General features: G+C 33.9%; 1 protein-coding gene and 1 pseudogene across 1 annotated transcript in view; one reads left to right on the top strand and one right to left on the bottom strand.

Annotated features, from left to right (window-relative positions):
- Positions 1–16895, bottom strand: part of SEMA3D (semaphorin 3D) — a 161779-nt gene that overhangs the window by 22481 nt on the left and 122403 nt on the right. The window contains exons 12-14 of the mRNA XM_025380899.1: positions 5876–6098; positions 3724–3812; positions 1741–1782 (exon numbers count right to left, since the gene is read on the bottom strand). Coding sequence (XP_025236684.1) covers positions 1741–1782; positions 3724–3812; positions 5876–6098 — 354 coding nt within the window. The remainder of the gene's footprint in view (positions 1–1740; positions 1783–3723; positions 3813–5875; positions 6099–16895) is intronic.
- Positions 11340–13179, top strand: LOC112621456 (annotated as a pseudogene).

The raw sequence follows: 16895 nt of genomic DNA, 5'->3' as shown, positions 1-16895 counted from the left end.
ATTTTCTAATCTATTTTGTCTCCTCCCTCTCTACCGCCACTGACTTTGTTTCAGTCCTTATCACTTCTTTCCTAGATTACTTGTAAGTGTCCTATTTCTGCTGGCTTTGATTTTGTTTTCCAACAACCCCCACCTCTACCCCAGTACCCAATCTATCTTCCACACTGCCGCACCAGACCGATTTTTCTAAAAAGAAAATCTTATTATAATACCCTTCTGCTTAATCATTAATGTATTTTTGTTTGTTTGTTTTCCTTTTCAATGGCTTTTTTCTTTTTTTTTTTTCTCTTTTTTTGAGCCTGGATCTCACTATGTTGCCCAGACTGGACTTGAGCTCCGGGGCTCAAGGTATCCTCCCACTCTAGGTTCCTGAGTAGCTGGACGACAGGTGAGCATTACCAAAGCACCCAGGAGTTTTCATTATTTTTAAGATATGCTACTAAACTTCTTAGGAGGATATATAAAGATGTGTCTAATCTTGTTCTGTCTTACTTCTCCAGATTCATTTCTAGCCTTCCTCCCCTTTGAACACACATATGATCCATAACCTAATTGTACACACACTTATTACAATAAGCTACGGTCTCTCACTCTTCACACTTTTGCAAAGATTCTCCCCTTCTGGTTGGCACATGCTCTTACATTCCATTCTCCTTTTAATATATCTGGTTAAGTAGGACATCCTTCATAATTCAAGTTGTATGTCTCGTCTTTCAGTTATCTTTCCCTGTTCCTTCTGGCTCTCTTTAGGCCCCTTTCTTGTCTCTGTCTTTCTAGCATATACCCTATTATTACTGTGCAGTGTTAGCATCTTCCTTTGACTCTCAGCTCTACTGTGAGCTTCTGGAGGTTAATGGCGAGCTGTGTTATTCATTCATTTATGTACCCTCCAAGCACCTTAGGCCTTCAATAAATAAATGATAAGTGAATGAACAAATAAATGACAAAGACCTGAAGAAGAAAACTATTTAGATCATTTTCTAAAAAAATCACTCTGCCATAGGAACTGTAATAGATTAAGACAATTTTAGCAACACCTTGATATTGAACATGTCATATGGCTTTCTTAAATATTGGGGGTGCAAACAGAAATAATAGTGCAGTCTGAATCTCTTGAATCAATTACAATTTGGAATATCATCAGAGAGTTATGAAATCATGTTAAAGATTATTACTGTTATTATAATTAGTTACCATTTACTTTACACTTGTGTGTCTGCTCTCTGTTTAGAATGTTACATGAAGCATCCTCTTTAAACTCCCAACAAACTCTGGAGGTGGATATTGTTTTTCTAACTTCACTGTTGAGGAAATTGATTCTGAGAGTTTGATATTATGTGACATGTTGAAGGTTGACTTTTGGATTGTTTGTCACCACAGTTCATATTCTAAATCCTAGACTCCCAGATTTAAAACCCTTTATAATGGTTAGGGTTGATATTCTACATGAATGTCTAATGGGCTTGAGAGAGGGACATTCTCATGAGACTAGGAAAGTGAGTTCAGTTTTTAAGATCCAAAGGAAAGGGAGAATGCATCATTCAATTAATGAAATTTAACTCAATTTCTCCCAAGGCAAGGCTGAAACAATGGTCTCTAATGAATTACAAGAGAAAAAAATAACATTTTACATTTCTTAAAATTTAACTTCCAATTTCAATGGATTGTTTTCCAAATAAAGTTTGATTCAAGCAGCCCATTGCTTTTGCGGTTAACTTTCATACAGAAGTTAAAAAGTACCTGCTTCAGAGACAATTCCATGTTCAAGATGATCGATGGGTGCTGAAAAAAGAAGTTAAATGTCAATAAAGATAATCATTAACAGGTTTTTATATTAAACAATATGTTGTTTTATCTGATGCCACATATCACTGAAGTAAACATCAAGTCTATTACATAAGGAAAAAAAGTTCTTATTGTTTGCTATTTTCTTCAAAATTTAGTGTTTGTACCTTAACAGAAATGATAAAAATCATTATTTATAGTATCCTGTTAAAGATAAGTGACCTAAATACATAATAATACTCTGCATTGAAAATTGTTCCCAGTTACTCACAAGTGTTCTTCTAAATCTGCTTATCTTAACGGCTTCCATATAAGTCAAACTAGTGTTGACAAGAACATCTCTGTAATTATTTATTACCTCTTTCTGCTCTTACTTAGATCAGTGGTTCAAAAAGTTGTTTTAAGTAGCAGAGTTTTGAACAGTTATAGTGCTCCTTGTGGATGACCACATTCTTTACGGAACACTATACAATACTGGTGCAAATGATTTCACGATATGAACTAAGGCTAGTTTTACTTGTAGAAAATATGGCTTGATGCATACAAGATAAAATCAGAAACATGAACAAAAAAGCTACCAAACGAAAAAGGACAAGATGATTTAAAAAATTTCCATCTACCTATCATCTTTCTGCTATTTTTCATTTAGCACCAGCTCATATTTACTAATTGACAAGGACTACCAGATGTTAAAGTTTAAAGAAATATATTAAAGAAAAAATTTCAGTGAGAAAGTTCTATCAAATAGCATTTTTTGTTATCAATTTTAAAAACATGGCCAAACATCAAATCATATACATAAAATATATTCAGTTTTTTGTTGTATTTCAATTATACCACAATAAAACTGTTTTTAAAATGAGAAAAGAAAACAAAAGCTGGTCATTATGTAATTTTAACAGAAGAATCCAAGTAATTCTTCTTGACCACTGTCTAACACCATTGAATGAGACTTGTTCTAATGCAACTATGTGTGTTACAGGGACTGTATTTTTTGGCCTCTGGGTTCACACTTATATTTGACATCTGGCCTTCCCCTAGGAACCACCCAAGATTTTGTTTTGGTAGACACCAGATAGCAGGTCTTGTTCTTGTTAACTCCTTGACCACTATTATCATCACAATGTAAACAGGATCCTGTGGAACTCAGTATGTTAATTAACTTGAGCACCTCACAGAGGAGGGCTTTATTCTCTTTTAAAGCATTAGATATTGACATAGAAACAATCCATTTTAATAAACAGTCTAAATAAAAATGTTCTAATAGACAAAGCATATTTTTTTAAAAAGTTTCTCTAAGCAAAAAAGCATTTCAAATGTTATTATCAGCAAATAATTGTAAACTTAATTTTACTGAGGATTTACAAAACATGCCACAGTTGAGAGTTACTGTTAAAAGTCAAAGGCATTCATTCTCCAAATCTGGAGAACTATTCTTCTAGATCTACTAACTCTTTTTGGCGGGCGAGAGGAATTTAGCATACATGAAGACTTAGTATCATGCAACCTATATATATTTTTTTAATTTCCTTACAGAAAAGCAGGGACACATGATTTATACACTGGTCTAGTTTTCTCAAATTCAATTGAGGAAAAAATTGAAAAGTAAAATTTATAAAGTAGAAAAGCATCTGGATAGTAAAAGAGACCCCAGGCTTTCATTTAATGTGGCAATTTGTCTGACTATATGCTTAGAGAATGCAGTAATGAGAGGCAATCCCGGGAGCCCTGAATTCAGCGGTATGCTACAGAGGAAGGTGAGTCCCATTCCTAGTCGCCTATAAAACTTTTTCCACTGCTTCGGGAAAAGAAAACTAAGAAAGCTAATTTCAAAGGCTTCTCTGGGAAACGTGATGATGTATTAAAACAAGGGTGCCCTATAACAAGGGCTACTCAGTTTCAACATCTCTTCTCTTGGAACTCTGGACTAAGTCTTACCTTGAATATCTGCAACTCCTCCAGCACTACCTCTTCCATATTCCACTTTTCCTTTGAAATGCTGACAACTTTGAGGACAGTTCCAATGTCTGAAAAAAAAGTATAACGCATGATCCCATTGTTTCTATCTCAAAAATCAGTGGTAAGCATATTCCCAGAAACCTTCAAATTACTCCCCTCCTCTTTAAATGCCTTACAAAAAAGAGATTAAATGAAACATATATGAAATGAAGTTTAATGTATAAGTTTTGTCCTCCTAAAATATAGCTTTTAGCTAGTAGAACACCCATTTATAGAGAGAATATTAAAGGATGCATATTCAGAGTATATTCTTAACAAAAGTAATATATATAATGTCTAATTTAAATATTGTTTGAAATGTTAACAAGGGTAGAGCAAATGTTTTGAACCTTAACTTAAAACGTTAACAATACATTAAAATAACAAGTTCTCTCTCTTCCTTCCATGTAATATATATTTATTTAATAGTTATTATATCCAGTTCATGGAAGACAGATATATATTCTTTTAATAACATTGCCAAATAAACAAAAAATTCATTGCAGCTATCTGAGGGAAATTGTAGCTCACTCTTCAAATGTATTCCATCTTCAGAATCATTATTAATAGATGAGAAATGGAAGATTTGTTTAAAATTATTTAACGTCAACTTAATACAAGGTTGATAATGCAAACCAAAAATTGACCTTTAAAAGAGGTATCTTAAATACATCATCTTACATTGAAATTCCATGAGGTGTAAGGTTAGGACAGAAAGAAAATTAAAAGAAGAGTTTAGAAAAAGAAAAAACAATCCCACTTTAATTTATACAATATAGGCATTTTTAAACTTCTGAGCACTGGGGTTGGAGTATAGTAACGTATATAGTAAAGATCCTGTTTGCACAAAATAGTCTGAATTATGTAATTGTTTTTAAATAACTCTGGGAATTTTAAAGAATTTTAAATGTACATTTTTCCAAATATCAAAATTAAAAGCCTATCTTAGCAGGTCTAGAATTTTCTCAGTAAAGGTTAGATAGTACCACCTAGTGGCTAACTGACGTTCATTGCAGTGAATTGCTGAAGACCTAGTTTTGGGTGGAGGGTGCAAATTAAGTGTCAAACTTGTGGGAATTAATAGCAACTAATTAATTCTACTTTTGACTCTTTAACTTCTATCTCTGTTGTCTTGGGAATATCCCTTATTTTTCTGGTTTGTGGAATTGCCATTTGGAAAATAATCAGGTTTGACAATCGATGACAAAAGTCCTGTGAGTCCGTCACACACATACTTCCTAATAAACCTAACTTCTATAAGACCCATATTTTTTAAAAATAAAATTATTCTAAAATTGTTTTGAACTCTTAAATATCTATTCTAATAAAAAGTTTTGTTTCTTGAAAATTCTTAATTTTTAATCTTTATGAAATGCTTGATCCATTAAGTTATATAACATGATATGGAATACAGTGCTTTTGTTTTAATGATACATGTTATTTTTACTGCCATTAGACTTTCCATGACATTATTAGTTAATACTTTTACCTTTTTTGAGATTAAATTTTTCTTTTTATAAAAACATTTTAATCATTTCATAGTTATTGAGTTGACATGCAAAGGAAAATACAATGGGCTTAAAAACCAAGTCTATGAAATACATTTCAATGCACAAAATTCAAGAAGAAAGATAATCTCCAAGAACTTTCTATTTAAAGACCTTCACAAAGTAATGCTTAATGTTTTCGAAAATCTATCTTAAGTCAACTAAGTTAGTGATTCTCAAAATCAGGTGAAGGAATCTTTTGGGCATATACTTGTAAAGAGAGGGAAAGGCAAAGTTTGAAAATAAAAATTGCTTTGCCCTACCTGTTTAATTTTAGTTCAAAATCATTCAACAAATATGTATTAAGCATGTAAGGTAGAGCAGGCACATTGCTGTCAAATACATTTTGAAATCTCAAATATGAAGTTCGGAGATATTTATGATTATCAATTAAAAGCTACATAATTTTAAGAAATGTTGACAAGGTTTTATCTAATAATTACTCATTTTGATTTTGAACAATAAATATTTTTGAAGTTTTTCTTCTCTTTGTCTAATAATGAAAAATTCCTTTTGAAAAAAATCCTAATCCAGTTTTAGCTTACCTGTCCCAAGAAACATTACATCGTACTGGCCATCTTCTGCAGTGACATGATCCACCACTATCTGTGTCAGTCTGTAATCCACATTGATTCTCTTGAATGTTGGTCCTCCTGCAACTGGGTATATGGACTTATACATCACAGAGTGCCGCTTTATGAAACTGATGACATCATCTGGAAAATCTCGGGTGGATTTAATCAGTGGGTCATAGGTTTTGCTTGGACACTGAAAATAAATGTGGAGGAAAGTAAAGACATTGTTTATGCACCTGAGAAGTTCACACTTATTTCCAACAAAGCTTGTATAGCTTATCATCAATAGTATTAAATGAATGGACAACAAAGTCAATATGGAATCATGTGTACTTGTAAATAAATGCAGTGTGCCTCCAATAAATGTAAACTCAATTTTCTCCTTCAAAAATTTTCTAAATTATATCTGCATTTTTTAACGTTTCCATAGTGAATTATTTTCTTATGAAGATTATTTCTTCTGAAGATTGTTTCTAATGAAGATATTTGAAATCTAACTTGAAATAACTGTTAAGAAACTGATCTATAAACATGAGAACATGTGGAAAGCCATTATTTTCAATTTCCTTTGAGTAATTTATAATTTCGGTTCAAATGAAACCATGTTTAATTAAAAAATAAAAAAGGAACAAATAAACAGTTCACAAAAATTAATTTCAAAGTATTTAATAGCTTGAAATTGTAATTATGTAGTTTCTTTTATAATTAGTGTGAAAATTACACTTCGAACAATTCAACAGCTCTTCTCCTAAAGAGTCTGCGAAGAAACCCTTACGGAATTTTATACTTCTGTCTAAAATTGACTTATGCGCCTTTCAGCATCCACTAAATCAATAGTTAGCATGACCTGCCCCCTGGTGGTAAGAGTAAAAAGTTCAAAATGGTCCAAATCAAATGAATTTTATGTGCCTTTATCCAAAAATAAAGGGGAAAAAACACTTTATGATTAGACTTTTTTTTTTCCAGAAAATATCACCTCTCCCACATCCTAAGTCTATTTTATGTTTAAACATATTGCAATTTAGGAAGGTACCTCATATAGAACGGTTCTGTTATAATATTTGAATTCCTAATGGACTAATGCATTCTTTTGGAGTGGAAAACTTTAGTCAATTAATGCAGTCATGGAGAATAAAATGATTGACAGTAAGGAAAGTTTTTTTTTTTTTTTTTTTTTAAATGGTGCCTTTCCTTTATTTCAGTTTTTAGAGAAATTGGAAACAGTCTCCATGGAACTGAACCATTTATACTTGGCACTAATCAGAATCATGCCAAGGCTCCAAAAACATAATGTATTCATATCAAATATTCAAGAGTGTCATTCTTAGGGAGCTGAAGATACTAGAACTAGTTCCAATATTTGACTTTGACCCCAAATTTTATACCAATAAAATAATAGTGACTCATTATGAATTAAAAGAAATATCAAAGAGGTTTTACTAAAAGTCTGTTAATGTTTTCCTATAAATACCTTAAGAATATCTTTAACAAAAATTTTCAATGTCTGGTATTAAGAAACTGATACTTTCTTGATATTTACTTATTTGTCCCAGGTCTGCATCAGAGAGATTAGAAATGTTCTAGAATATTAGCCACTTTGCATTTACTTAACACACTCTTAACTGGATGTCGTTCTAAAGATCTAAGTCTGCAGGTTCAATCATTATTTCCAGCACTTAACCTTCAGCCAAGCGGAATCCGTCAACTCGATAATGGCAGAACCCTGCATTAAGCAGATTAAGCAGGGACTCAAAATGGATATGGAGCTCAAATGATACAAAGCTCTTGTCCAATTATAGGCTGCATGTTTGAGGCTCAGTCAAAGACGATTCATAGCAGTCTTATAATGCCTGCGGTTCAATCTGGTTGGTGTATCATTAGAATCAAAGCCAGAGCAAGATTTTGCCTGCACACATTTTTTAAAAAGCCCTCCAACTTAAGAAAAAATCACTTTTGACTTTGCGGCTGTAGTTGTGCAGTAGCCAAAGTTTTCAAAGAAATAATATCATGACATTCAAGCCATAGTTTTTGATATCAAATTGTTAAATAATTAGAAATTTTAATGTGAGAAAGTATAGCTGAATGAAAATATAAACATTTAGGAAAAAATAAATATTAATTTTCCTCATTGCTCTGACAAAAAAGGTTTAAGTGTAATAAAATCTAAGGGGAAAAAAAGGGAAGGAAAACCTGGTTTCTATTGACTATAAAATGATCTTTGAAAATATGTATTTTTTCTTATGGCAGCTTTTCCTCATGGCATGTTGCCAGTGTTTGGATAAGATCTTTATCCTCTCAATTGCTATGCGTGATATCTCAGGTCTGCGTCTCCACTATGCTTGCACAAACGAAAATGATTTGGTAGAGTTACTCTCTGAGGTTTAGGATAGTACAGTTTGAATTCAATATTGTTATTTTAGTACATTCAAACCCGGGAAATTTTTGCTTTGATATCATATAGCTGTGCCGCACACAGATCTAAAAATAACGAGATGCCAAGCAATGTATGTAGGTAAGAGTAAAGTAGGAAAGAAAAATTCCATAAAGGAAAAGAGACAGTGTAGGGAAATGCTACATCTAAAGCAGATGGTCATTCATATTCAGTTATTTTCCTTTAACAAATTCTAGAAAATTCTCCTATGGCAGCTATACATCTCAGGTATTAGAAATCTAGTGGGTTTTTCTCTGTATGTACGTACTTTTAATTTCTCGGTATTAACACAGCCCACCTGAACATACCATGGGCGGCCATTTATTTCTGCCTTCAGTTTTCTTACATTTGCCAGTTTAGCTACTAGGAGTGTAGGAAGTAAATCAGGAAATGTATCTGTGTCTCTACCCACTGTTGTAAAATACTCAAAGACAGTATTCTTCTCTTGTGCTGGAAATTTTAATACCAGAGCAAAAGAAGAAGAGAAAATAGAACATGCCTAGACATACCCTGAGATGAAAGGGAAAACCCGACAGCAACAAGCCCTGGTTCAGGGCCTATCTCCCATGGCTGGCTGCCACAGCTGGCTAGGTGTGATCATGTTATGCTTGGCAAGTCCGTGTGTTTGTCTAGGGCCTTTAGGAGTGGAGTGGGAAGCAATGGATAAGAGGAGAAAAATGGATTTTATCCAATGAGAGAACTTTTCCCCTTGGCAAGATCCCAGATAGCTGCCAAAGGATTTTTCTCCCTGCAGCTTCAGGCTATTCTCTACAGGTTGCAGTTTCCTTTTAAACAAATCAGAGGAATGACTAACATGAGGGAAGACATAGCAAAGGAAAGACAGAACTAGGCTTTCGTTTTCAGAAGCTTGAGTTTTATTTATAGAGTAAAAATGCAAATGTAACAGTTGCCATCTTATCCCCCTGCTTATTCATCAAAGAGTCAATGTACAACAGATAAGGGCAAGGAAAGATCCTATATTAAACATCAGGGACAAAGAGGCCTGGGGCAAACATAGAGAGGTAAATTTCTGTCCTTCCCTCTCCCTCTCTTTCTCTTTAAGGTTCCCTTTCTCTTAGAGGAATTTCTATTCCAGAAAAAGCAAAACACTATTGAACACAGTAAATAGCCTGGGATTTGAAGAACTTAATTTTAAAAGCAAATTACTTGCCCTCTGGAAAATAAAGCTGAAGCCAGTTGGAAAGGTCAATTCCTGTTGGAAGCCTCTTGACTATCTCCATTTTAGGGAAAAATGGCCTACACACAGTTAAAGGGAAATGACAGTGATATATGATACATCTCTTTAGTGTCATCTGTTTTAGGAATCTGGACTCAGAATGTCCACAGTCTAGTCCTGCCTCTGCTTCTCCCTTCTAGAACCAAAACCAGGACTGAATGAACAGAACTAGAGATATCCTCAGTAATTTAGAGAGATGATAAAGTAATTGTTATCCAATAAGTGGAAGGTAATGGAGTGAACAAATATTAAAGAGAAAATAAAACTGTGAATTCAATATGCTAGAGAGACATGAGTGAGCTACTGATGCCTAAAATGAGATATCCCCAAAAGTTTTCTGCAGACTTTGAATTAATTAGGAAAGACTTGCTTAAATGAAACAAACAATAACAATAAGATGTTAGCTACATTCCTCAGGCACACAAATGGGAAGATAGTGTGAGACACTATGAGAGAATTCTTGCATCATACTCTGTAGTTTTCAGTGTCCTTTGGAAAGACTATTATAGTCCAACACTAGACAAATTAATAGAAAGTTCTGGATATTATTTTGAATTACATTTTTTTTTTGGTAAGTTACACTTATCTTTGAAAGTCAACTGTAAAACATGTCTTTTAAAACTCTTACCTAATAGGATCAGCAAAGTTTACAATTAAAATCTAATGTATGAGGTTAAGAAATACATATATTCTGAGAAACATCAGCTCTTTAGGAAAAGAATGTATTTGGAATCACGCTGAAGCTTAAGTAAAATAGTTTAGGTGGAGCAGGAAGAGAAAACAGGGTAGCTAAAGAGTTTTGACTTGTGGAATCCATGGTTACCTCAAACCCTTGCTGTTGAGAAGATCAACCAAGGTAAAAGTTGGAATTTCTAAGCAATATTCCAGTTCTAGTTGAAGAACACATTATGTACTTCAAGTCCACTATGAAATCCCAATTGTTGATATTATGTATTATCATCCTATGATCCATCTTCTCCAAGGTTTGCTTTTGTAAAGCAAAATCAGAAACCAAGCTCAGGCATGGCAGTGATGCCTTGATATGCTAGAGTGAAAAAGACCTTTCTACAACAGAAGGGTATGCCAGGACCCAGAGACGGTTCATGGTAGTGCATTTATAAGATGAATTTTTCAGTGGATCCAGAATCAAAAGAACTTCATAATTTCTCAATGACTCTTACAATGTTAGAAAGTCTAATGATTTGACGGGAAATAAATGACTGTCAGACATATCTACACCTATATCTCAAGTTTGAAGGTTTTATCTTATAGCAAAAAAAGAGGAACAATAAAGGTCCTACAGCAAAAGAGGAAATTTTTAGCATTTACATTTGATTTTCTCTGGTGAAAACCAATGTGAGTTGTACATGATGGGGCCTTTGTTTTAGACAAAGATTTGAAATCTTGCAGAAGGGGACACATTTCATTATTTTACATTGGTGGTAGTTGAAAATATTTTTTTTTTCTTAATAAAGTTTTACAGAATATTCTTAGTCAAATTTTGTTAATCAAGATTTATAGGGTATTTTATTTTATTTTATTTTCTCACTAAAAGGACATATATTCAGAAGAAAAACCATGGAAGACAATTAGCAGGAAGAAGGAGGTTAGCTTAGTGTTTTTGATGTTTTATATGACTTAATGTTTGTTTTCTCAACATAAAAGGAGTATTAAACAAGGGTTTCATTGAACACAGCGGCAGCTTTTGGGGTTCCTGTGTCTCACTTTGCAATCTGAGCTGAGTGTGCACACAAACAACCGTGGCTCACGGACCTGCAATTGGTATTGATCTTGGCACCACCTACTATTGTATGGGTGTTTTCCAGCAAGGAAAAGTAGAGATAACTTCCAATGATCAGGGAAACCAAACCATGCCAAGCTATGTCACCTTTACAAATGCCAAACAATTGATTGGTGATACTCCAAATAATCAAGTTCCAATGAACCGTGCCAGCATGACTTTTGATGCCAAATGTCTGACTGGATGTGATTTGGATGATGCCATTATCTAGTGTGATATGACCCCCTGGCCTTTCACGGTGGTAAATGATGCTGGCAGGCCCAAGGTCCAAGTAGAGTACAAGAGAGAGACAAAAAGCTGCTACCCAGAGGAGGTGTCTTCTATGATTCTGACAAAGATGAAGGAAATTGCAAAAGTTTACCTTGGGAAGACTGTTACCAATGCTGTGCCAGCTTACTTTAATGACTTTAATGACTCTTAGCATCAGGACTATCAAAGATGTCGGAACTATAGCTGGTCTCAATGTACTTGGAATTATCAATGAGCCAATTGTCGCTGCTATTGCTTACAGTTTAGAGGAAAAGGTTGGAGCTGAAAGAAACATGCTAATCTTTGACCTGGGAGGTGGTGTTTTTGATCCTCACTATGGAGGATGGAATCTCTGAGGCCAAATCTACAGCCAGAGACACCTACTTAGGTGGAGAGTACTTTCACAACTGAATTGTTAACCATTTTACTGGTGAGTTCAAGTGCACACATGGAAGGACATCAGTGAGAGCAAGAGAGCTGTCTGGTGCCTCCGTACTGCTTGTGAACGTGCTAAGCATACTCTCTTTCAGCACCGAAACCAGTACTGAGATCAATTCTCTTCATGAAGGAATCAACTTCTATATCTCCATTAACTGTGCCCAATTTGAAGAATTGAATGCGGAGCCTGTTCTGTTGTCCTCTAGATCCCACAGAGAAATCCATTTGAGATGCCAAACTAGACAAACCACAGATTCCTGATATTGTCCTGGTTGGTGGTCCTAATTGTATCCCCACAATTTAGTAGCTTCTCCAAGGCATCTTCAATGGAAAAGAACTGAATGAGCGTATCATTTGATGAAGCTGTTGCTTATGATGCAGCTGTCCTATCTGGAGACATCTCAAAATGTTCAAGATTTTCTGTTTTTGGATGTCACTCCTCTTTCACTTGATATTAAGACTGCTGATGGAGTCATGACTGTCCTCATTAAGTGTGATACTACCATTCCTACCAGGCAGACACAGACCTTCACTGCCTACTCTGACAAGCCTAGCATGTCATTACCAAGGATAAAAAACTTGTTTGGCAAGTTTGAGCTCACAGGCATACCTCCTGCACCCCTTGGTGTTCATCAGATTGAAGTTACCTTTGATATTGATGCCAAGGGCATCCTCAATGTCTACTCTCACTGATGACAAGGGCCATTTGAGCAAGGAAGACATTGAGCCTATGTTCCAGGAAACTAAGAAATACAAAGCTGAAGATGAGAAGCAGAGGGACAAGGTGCCATCCAAAAATTCACTTGATTCCTATGTGTTCAACATGAAAGCAACTGTTGAAGATGAGAAACTTCAAGTCAAGATTAACAGTGAGCACAAACAGTAGATTCTTAGCAAGTGCCATGAAATTATCAACTGACTTGATAAGAATCAGACTGCAGAGAAGGAAGAATTTGAACATGCACAGCAAGAGCTGGAGAAGTCTGCAAGTCCATCACAAACAAAGTGGACTAGAGTGCAGAAGGCATGCTAGGAGGAATGTCAGGGGGATTTCCTGGTGGTAGAGCTCCTGCCTCTGGTGGTGATTTTCAGGGCCCACCACTGAAGAGGTTGATTAAGCTAACCCAAGTATAGATGAAGCATTGTTCTACACAGTTAAAGCACCGAAGAACCCAAATTTGCTGCAAATTCTATGGCAGTTTTAAGGTCAAGTTGCTATAATAAATTAGTGGGCATTCTCAATGCTTGAATATGGAACATGTGCACAAGGAAAGGAAATAACATTGCACTTTATAAACATTGTATTGTAAGTGGAATGTCTTAAACAAAACTGTATTTAAAGTTGGTATCAAAAAAATATTAAACAAAAGAAAACTAACCACAACCTCCACCCCTGAATAAAAAAAAAGATTTTGAGCTGAAAATGAGCATTTACTTAGTGTCTCTAGTGTTGGATAGTGGAAGAGGCAATGCTGGTGTGAGAAGTTCAGTCTCTAGGTATTCTACCCGGGATGTTTCTTACCATGTTATGATGTTCCTTAAATATGGCTTTGTTTCAAATTTTTGAAGCAAGAAATTTTCAGGAATCCTTAGAATCACCATTTTTCACCACCTATTTTTTTTAAACTATGTAGATACAAAAAAGTAAACATAAAAGGCTTTTCTCATGGTTGAGCTATTAATAGAAATTATCATGCCTTTATGTTCATCAGCATCCACATAGTAAAACAAACTTATGAAATATTTAAAAAATACTTATAACTACCTCCTTTTATTTCCTACCAAAAAATGGAGACTTAGTTGGGAAATTCATGTGTAAACTTTTATCTGTAAAAGTAAAACTAAAACAACTAACATTTAACACAATAACAATTTGGGAGTAAATAGAATTTAAAAAGGAATTGTTATTTTTACAAAATCAAACATTTAGTAGTTGTTTAAAAATGGTGGCAAAAGGATTCAAGAAAAGTAAAACATGCATTCTTTTTGATAAGGGAATGATTTAAAACTGAAACTCACTTTTGAGCAAACATTTATTAATACTTTACATTTACACATAAATCTTAAAAATACCTTGACAACACAAAATAAAACTGCAGAGTACATCAGTTATAAAAAATAAACTATCAAATTGGAAATTTTCTGCCTTTACAAATCTTTCTTACATTCTGGGTTTTCTAGTAGTTTGTTATTTTGGGTTGGATTCAATTTGGTTTCTGTCTCTGACCTGTATGATTGATTCACTGTATCATGGACTCTTTAATATTTTATTTCACTTGGAATTTCCTATTACCAAGACCCGGCAGGTCAATAATGATTGAAAAAATCCTCCTGAACAAAATATGGCTTGTTCAAATATTCTATCTGGACAGCAGAGGGCGGAAGAATCACTTGAAGTGAAGGCATTCTATAATATATCCTTTTGCATCCTTGCATTTCTAGGCTTATTAACATTGCAGAGCAGTGATGTCACAGTTAAGCTAGGAGTTTAAGTTTGACTTTTTGTCAAAGAAGTACAGCATTCTGTCAAAACCAAAAACTTAAAGTAAGCATGGCACACTGCAAGTTGTAGTGTTTATTTAACTGAGTGATAATGTCAACAGAAGTAACTACTGGGAGAACAACTTAGAATTCAATCTTAATAGCAATACAGGTGCAGAAAATGTAAAAACAATTTTTTTTTTAAAGTAATCTATGTTAAAGCTTTAACTTAAGTGTAATACAGCTTTTAGTAAAGGTTCTAACAATTTCATAGAAAGCAAATTATTCAGCAATACTTTTACTAAAGTAAGATGTGTTCCTCTGAATTGCAGTAAGATAAATAAGTGTAATAAGGTTTCAAAATTCATTATTATTTGTGCAGAGAATAGACAAATCTCTGGAAAAAATAGCATAAGGTTCTGTTTGGTTGTTCATTTGTTATCATTTTGAAGGTAGAACAAAAGGTGGGTTAATGGCTTTTGATTTGGAGTTAAGTAGAGTAAGTTTAATTCCAGTCATAACAACCCATAAGCTGTGAGATCATGAACATATTTTTACCCTCACTGGGCTTGTTTCTTATCTATAAAATTGGGATAATAATACCTATGTGTTTGTTTTAAGAATGTAGTGAGATAACATATAAGGGCTTATCAGAGTGTCTGGATCGCAAGGCGTGTTAAATCATGACTTTGATCAAAATATGCTGGATATTTAGAGAAATAGAATCATAACTTCATGTAAACAAAAATTACTGAAATTGGGCTGCTTTTAGAAAACAAATAATAAAGAATGCCAGGAGATAATGTAAAATTCAATGCAGCTAATTTTAGGTGGGACATTTGGCAGTATATCAGTGAGATATATATTAGGAAATAAGTGCATATTAGATAATATTAACGAACAGAGAGAGAAGATTGATCAGAAAATTCAACATCCCTCTTCATTCTGCTGTTTTTGGCAATATGATATTGGTAAAGTTATTTAATTATTCTGGGTATTCATTCCCTCCCCTGTAAAATGAGGGTGAATTATGTGGTCTTTATCATTCACTCCAGTTCTTACATTCTCAAATTTTATAAGCATAGTTACCTGATATGCTGTGAAATATAATTTCAATGATTTTATGTGTAGTGTTATTAATGGTAAAGTTAGTTTCTGTAAAGTGTATTTGTATAACAGATTTTCACATCACATACATGATGCTCCTAAATTCAACATCAGTATTCTAAATATAAGACATAATGTAGAAAAGCAGACTAATAGCATTTAATGCTAATAGAAAACAAGATGTTGTAAAAATGATTGAAGAAGCAATGAAGTAAAAGGCTACCTATCTATGCATGATTTTAGACATTTTCAAATTTGGTCACAGTGATTTCAAAGAGAATACATAAGTAACTAGTTATTTGGAAATAGCTGATGTCCTTAGCTACCACAGATTTCTACATAAAGTCCGCAAATATGTTAGTAGAAATGATTGTCACTATTCTAACACAGAACCAATTGGATAGGGTTGATCAATAAAAATATTTTAAAATACCTCAATATTGTTAGTCTCATACTAATAAATTTATATTATGTGGTTCCTACTTATCTAAAGAGAGCATAGATATAACAGTTTAATTCAGTACAACAAAAAGAAAATCCTCCTTCCTTTAACCACGCCTGTAAAAATAAATAAATAAATTTTGACAGTAACTGGCATGTTTAAAATCTCTCTGTTCTATAAAGGGACATAATATTTGATGAAAGAGAGTTTTCTCGGTGGAGTCTTCCAGAGGGAGACTTGGTCTTTCTGTCTCTATAACCGATTATCGCCTTAATAGAGGCTACGGTGGAAAGATTCATTATTAGGCATGGTTCTCAGAGCTCAACTTCAGGTGCAAATGCTTTTACATATTTTTAAAGGCATAGAAATTGTCTGATAAATATTAATGTTGAGAAAAAATTGAGTAATAACTCTCTTAAATGACCCTTCTTTAGTCCTAATAATGCTTTTGTTTTCTCAAGTTGTTAGAAAGGAAAAATTAAGTATTTATTTGATGGTTTAGATACAGGCTATTTGCTAAATAATTTTGAACTTTCAAGACAATTTCTTACAGCATAAAGACTGTATTCTGAGTAGCCAGCAGAAGAGACCACTATGTTGAACATAATTTGGTGTTTCTTTTCTCATCAATGAAAGACACTCCTCATTGACATTTTTGTTTTCCTACTTTTGGGGAGTCATTTACTCATATTTCAGAGAAGTGTATGTGTACTTATGAGGACAGTCATGTAAACGGGAGTTCTCTTCAAGCTTTGCATGACATTCACAGCTGTTCTAGGCAGCAGCAGGGAAAGCGGTGACAAC

This window comes from Theropithecus gelada, chromosome 3 (assembly GCF_003255815.1).
Source record: "Theropithecus gelada isolate Dixy chromosome 3, Tgel_1.0, whole genome shotgun sequence".
Taxonomy (NCBI): domain Eukaryota; kingdom Metazoa; phylum Chordata; class Mammalia; order Primates; family Cercopithecidae; genus Theropithecus; species Theropithecus gelada.
This window is presented reverse-complemented; position numbering and strand designations above follow the sequence as displayed.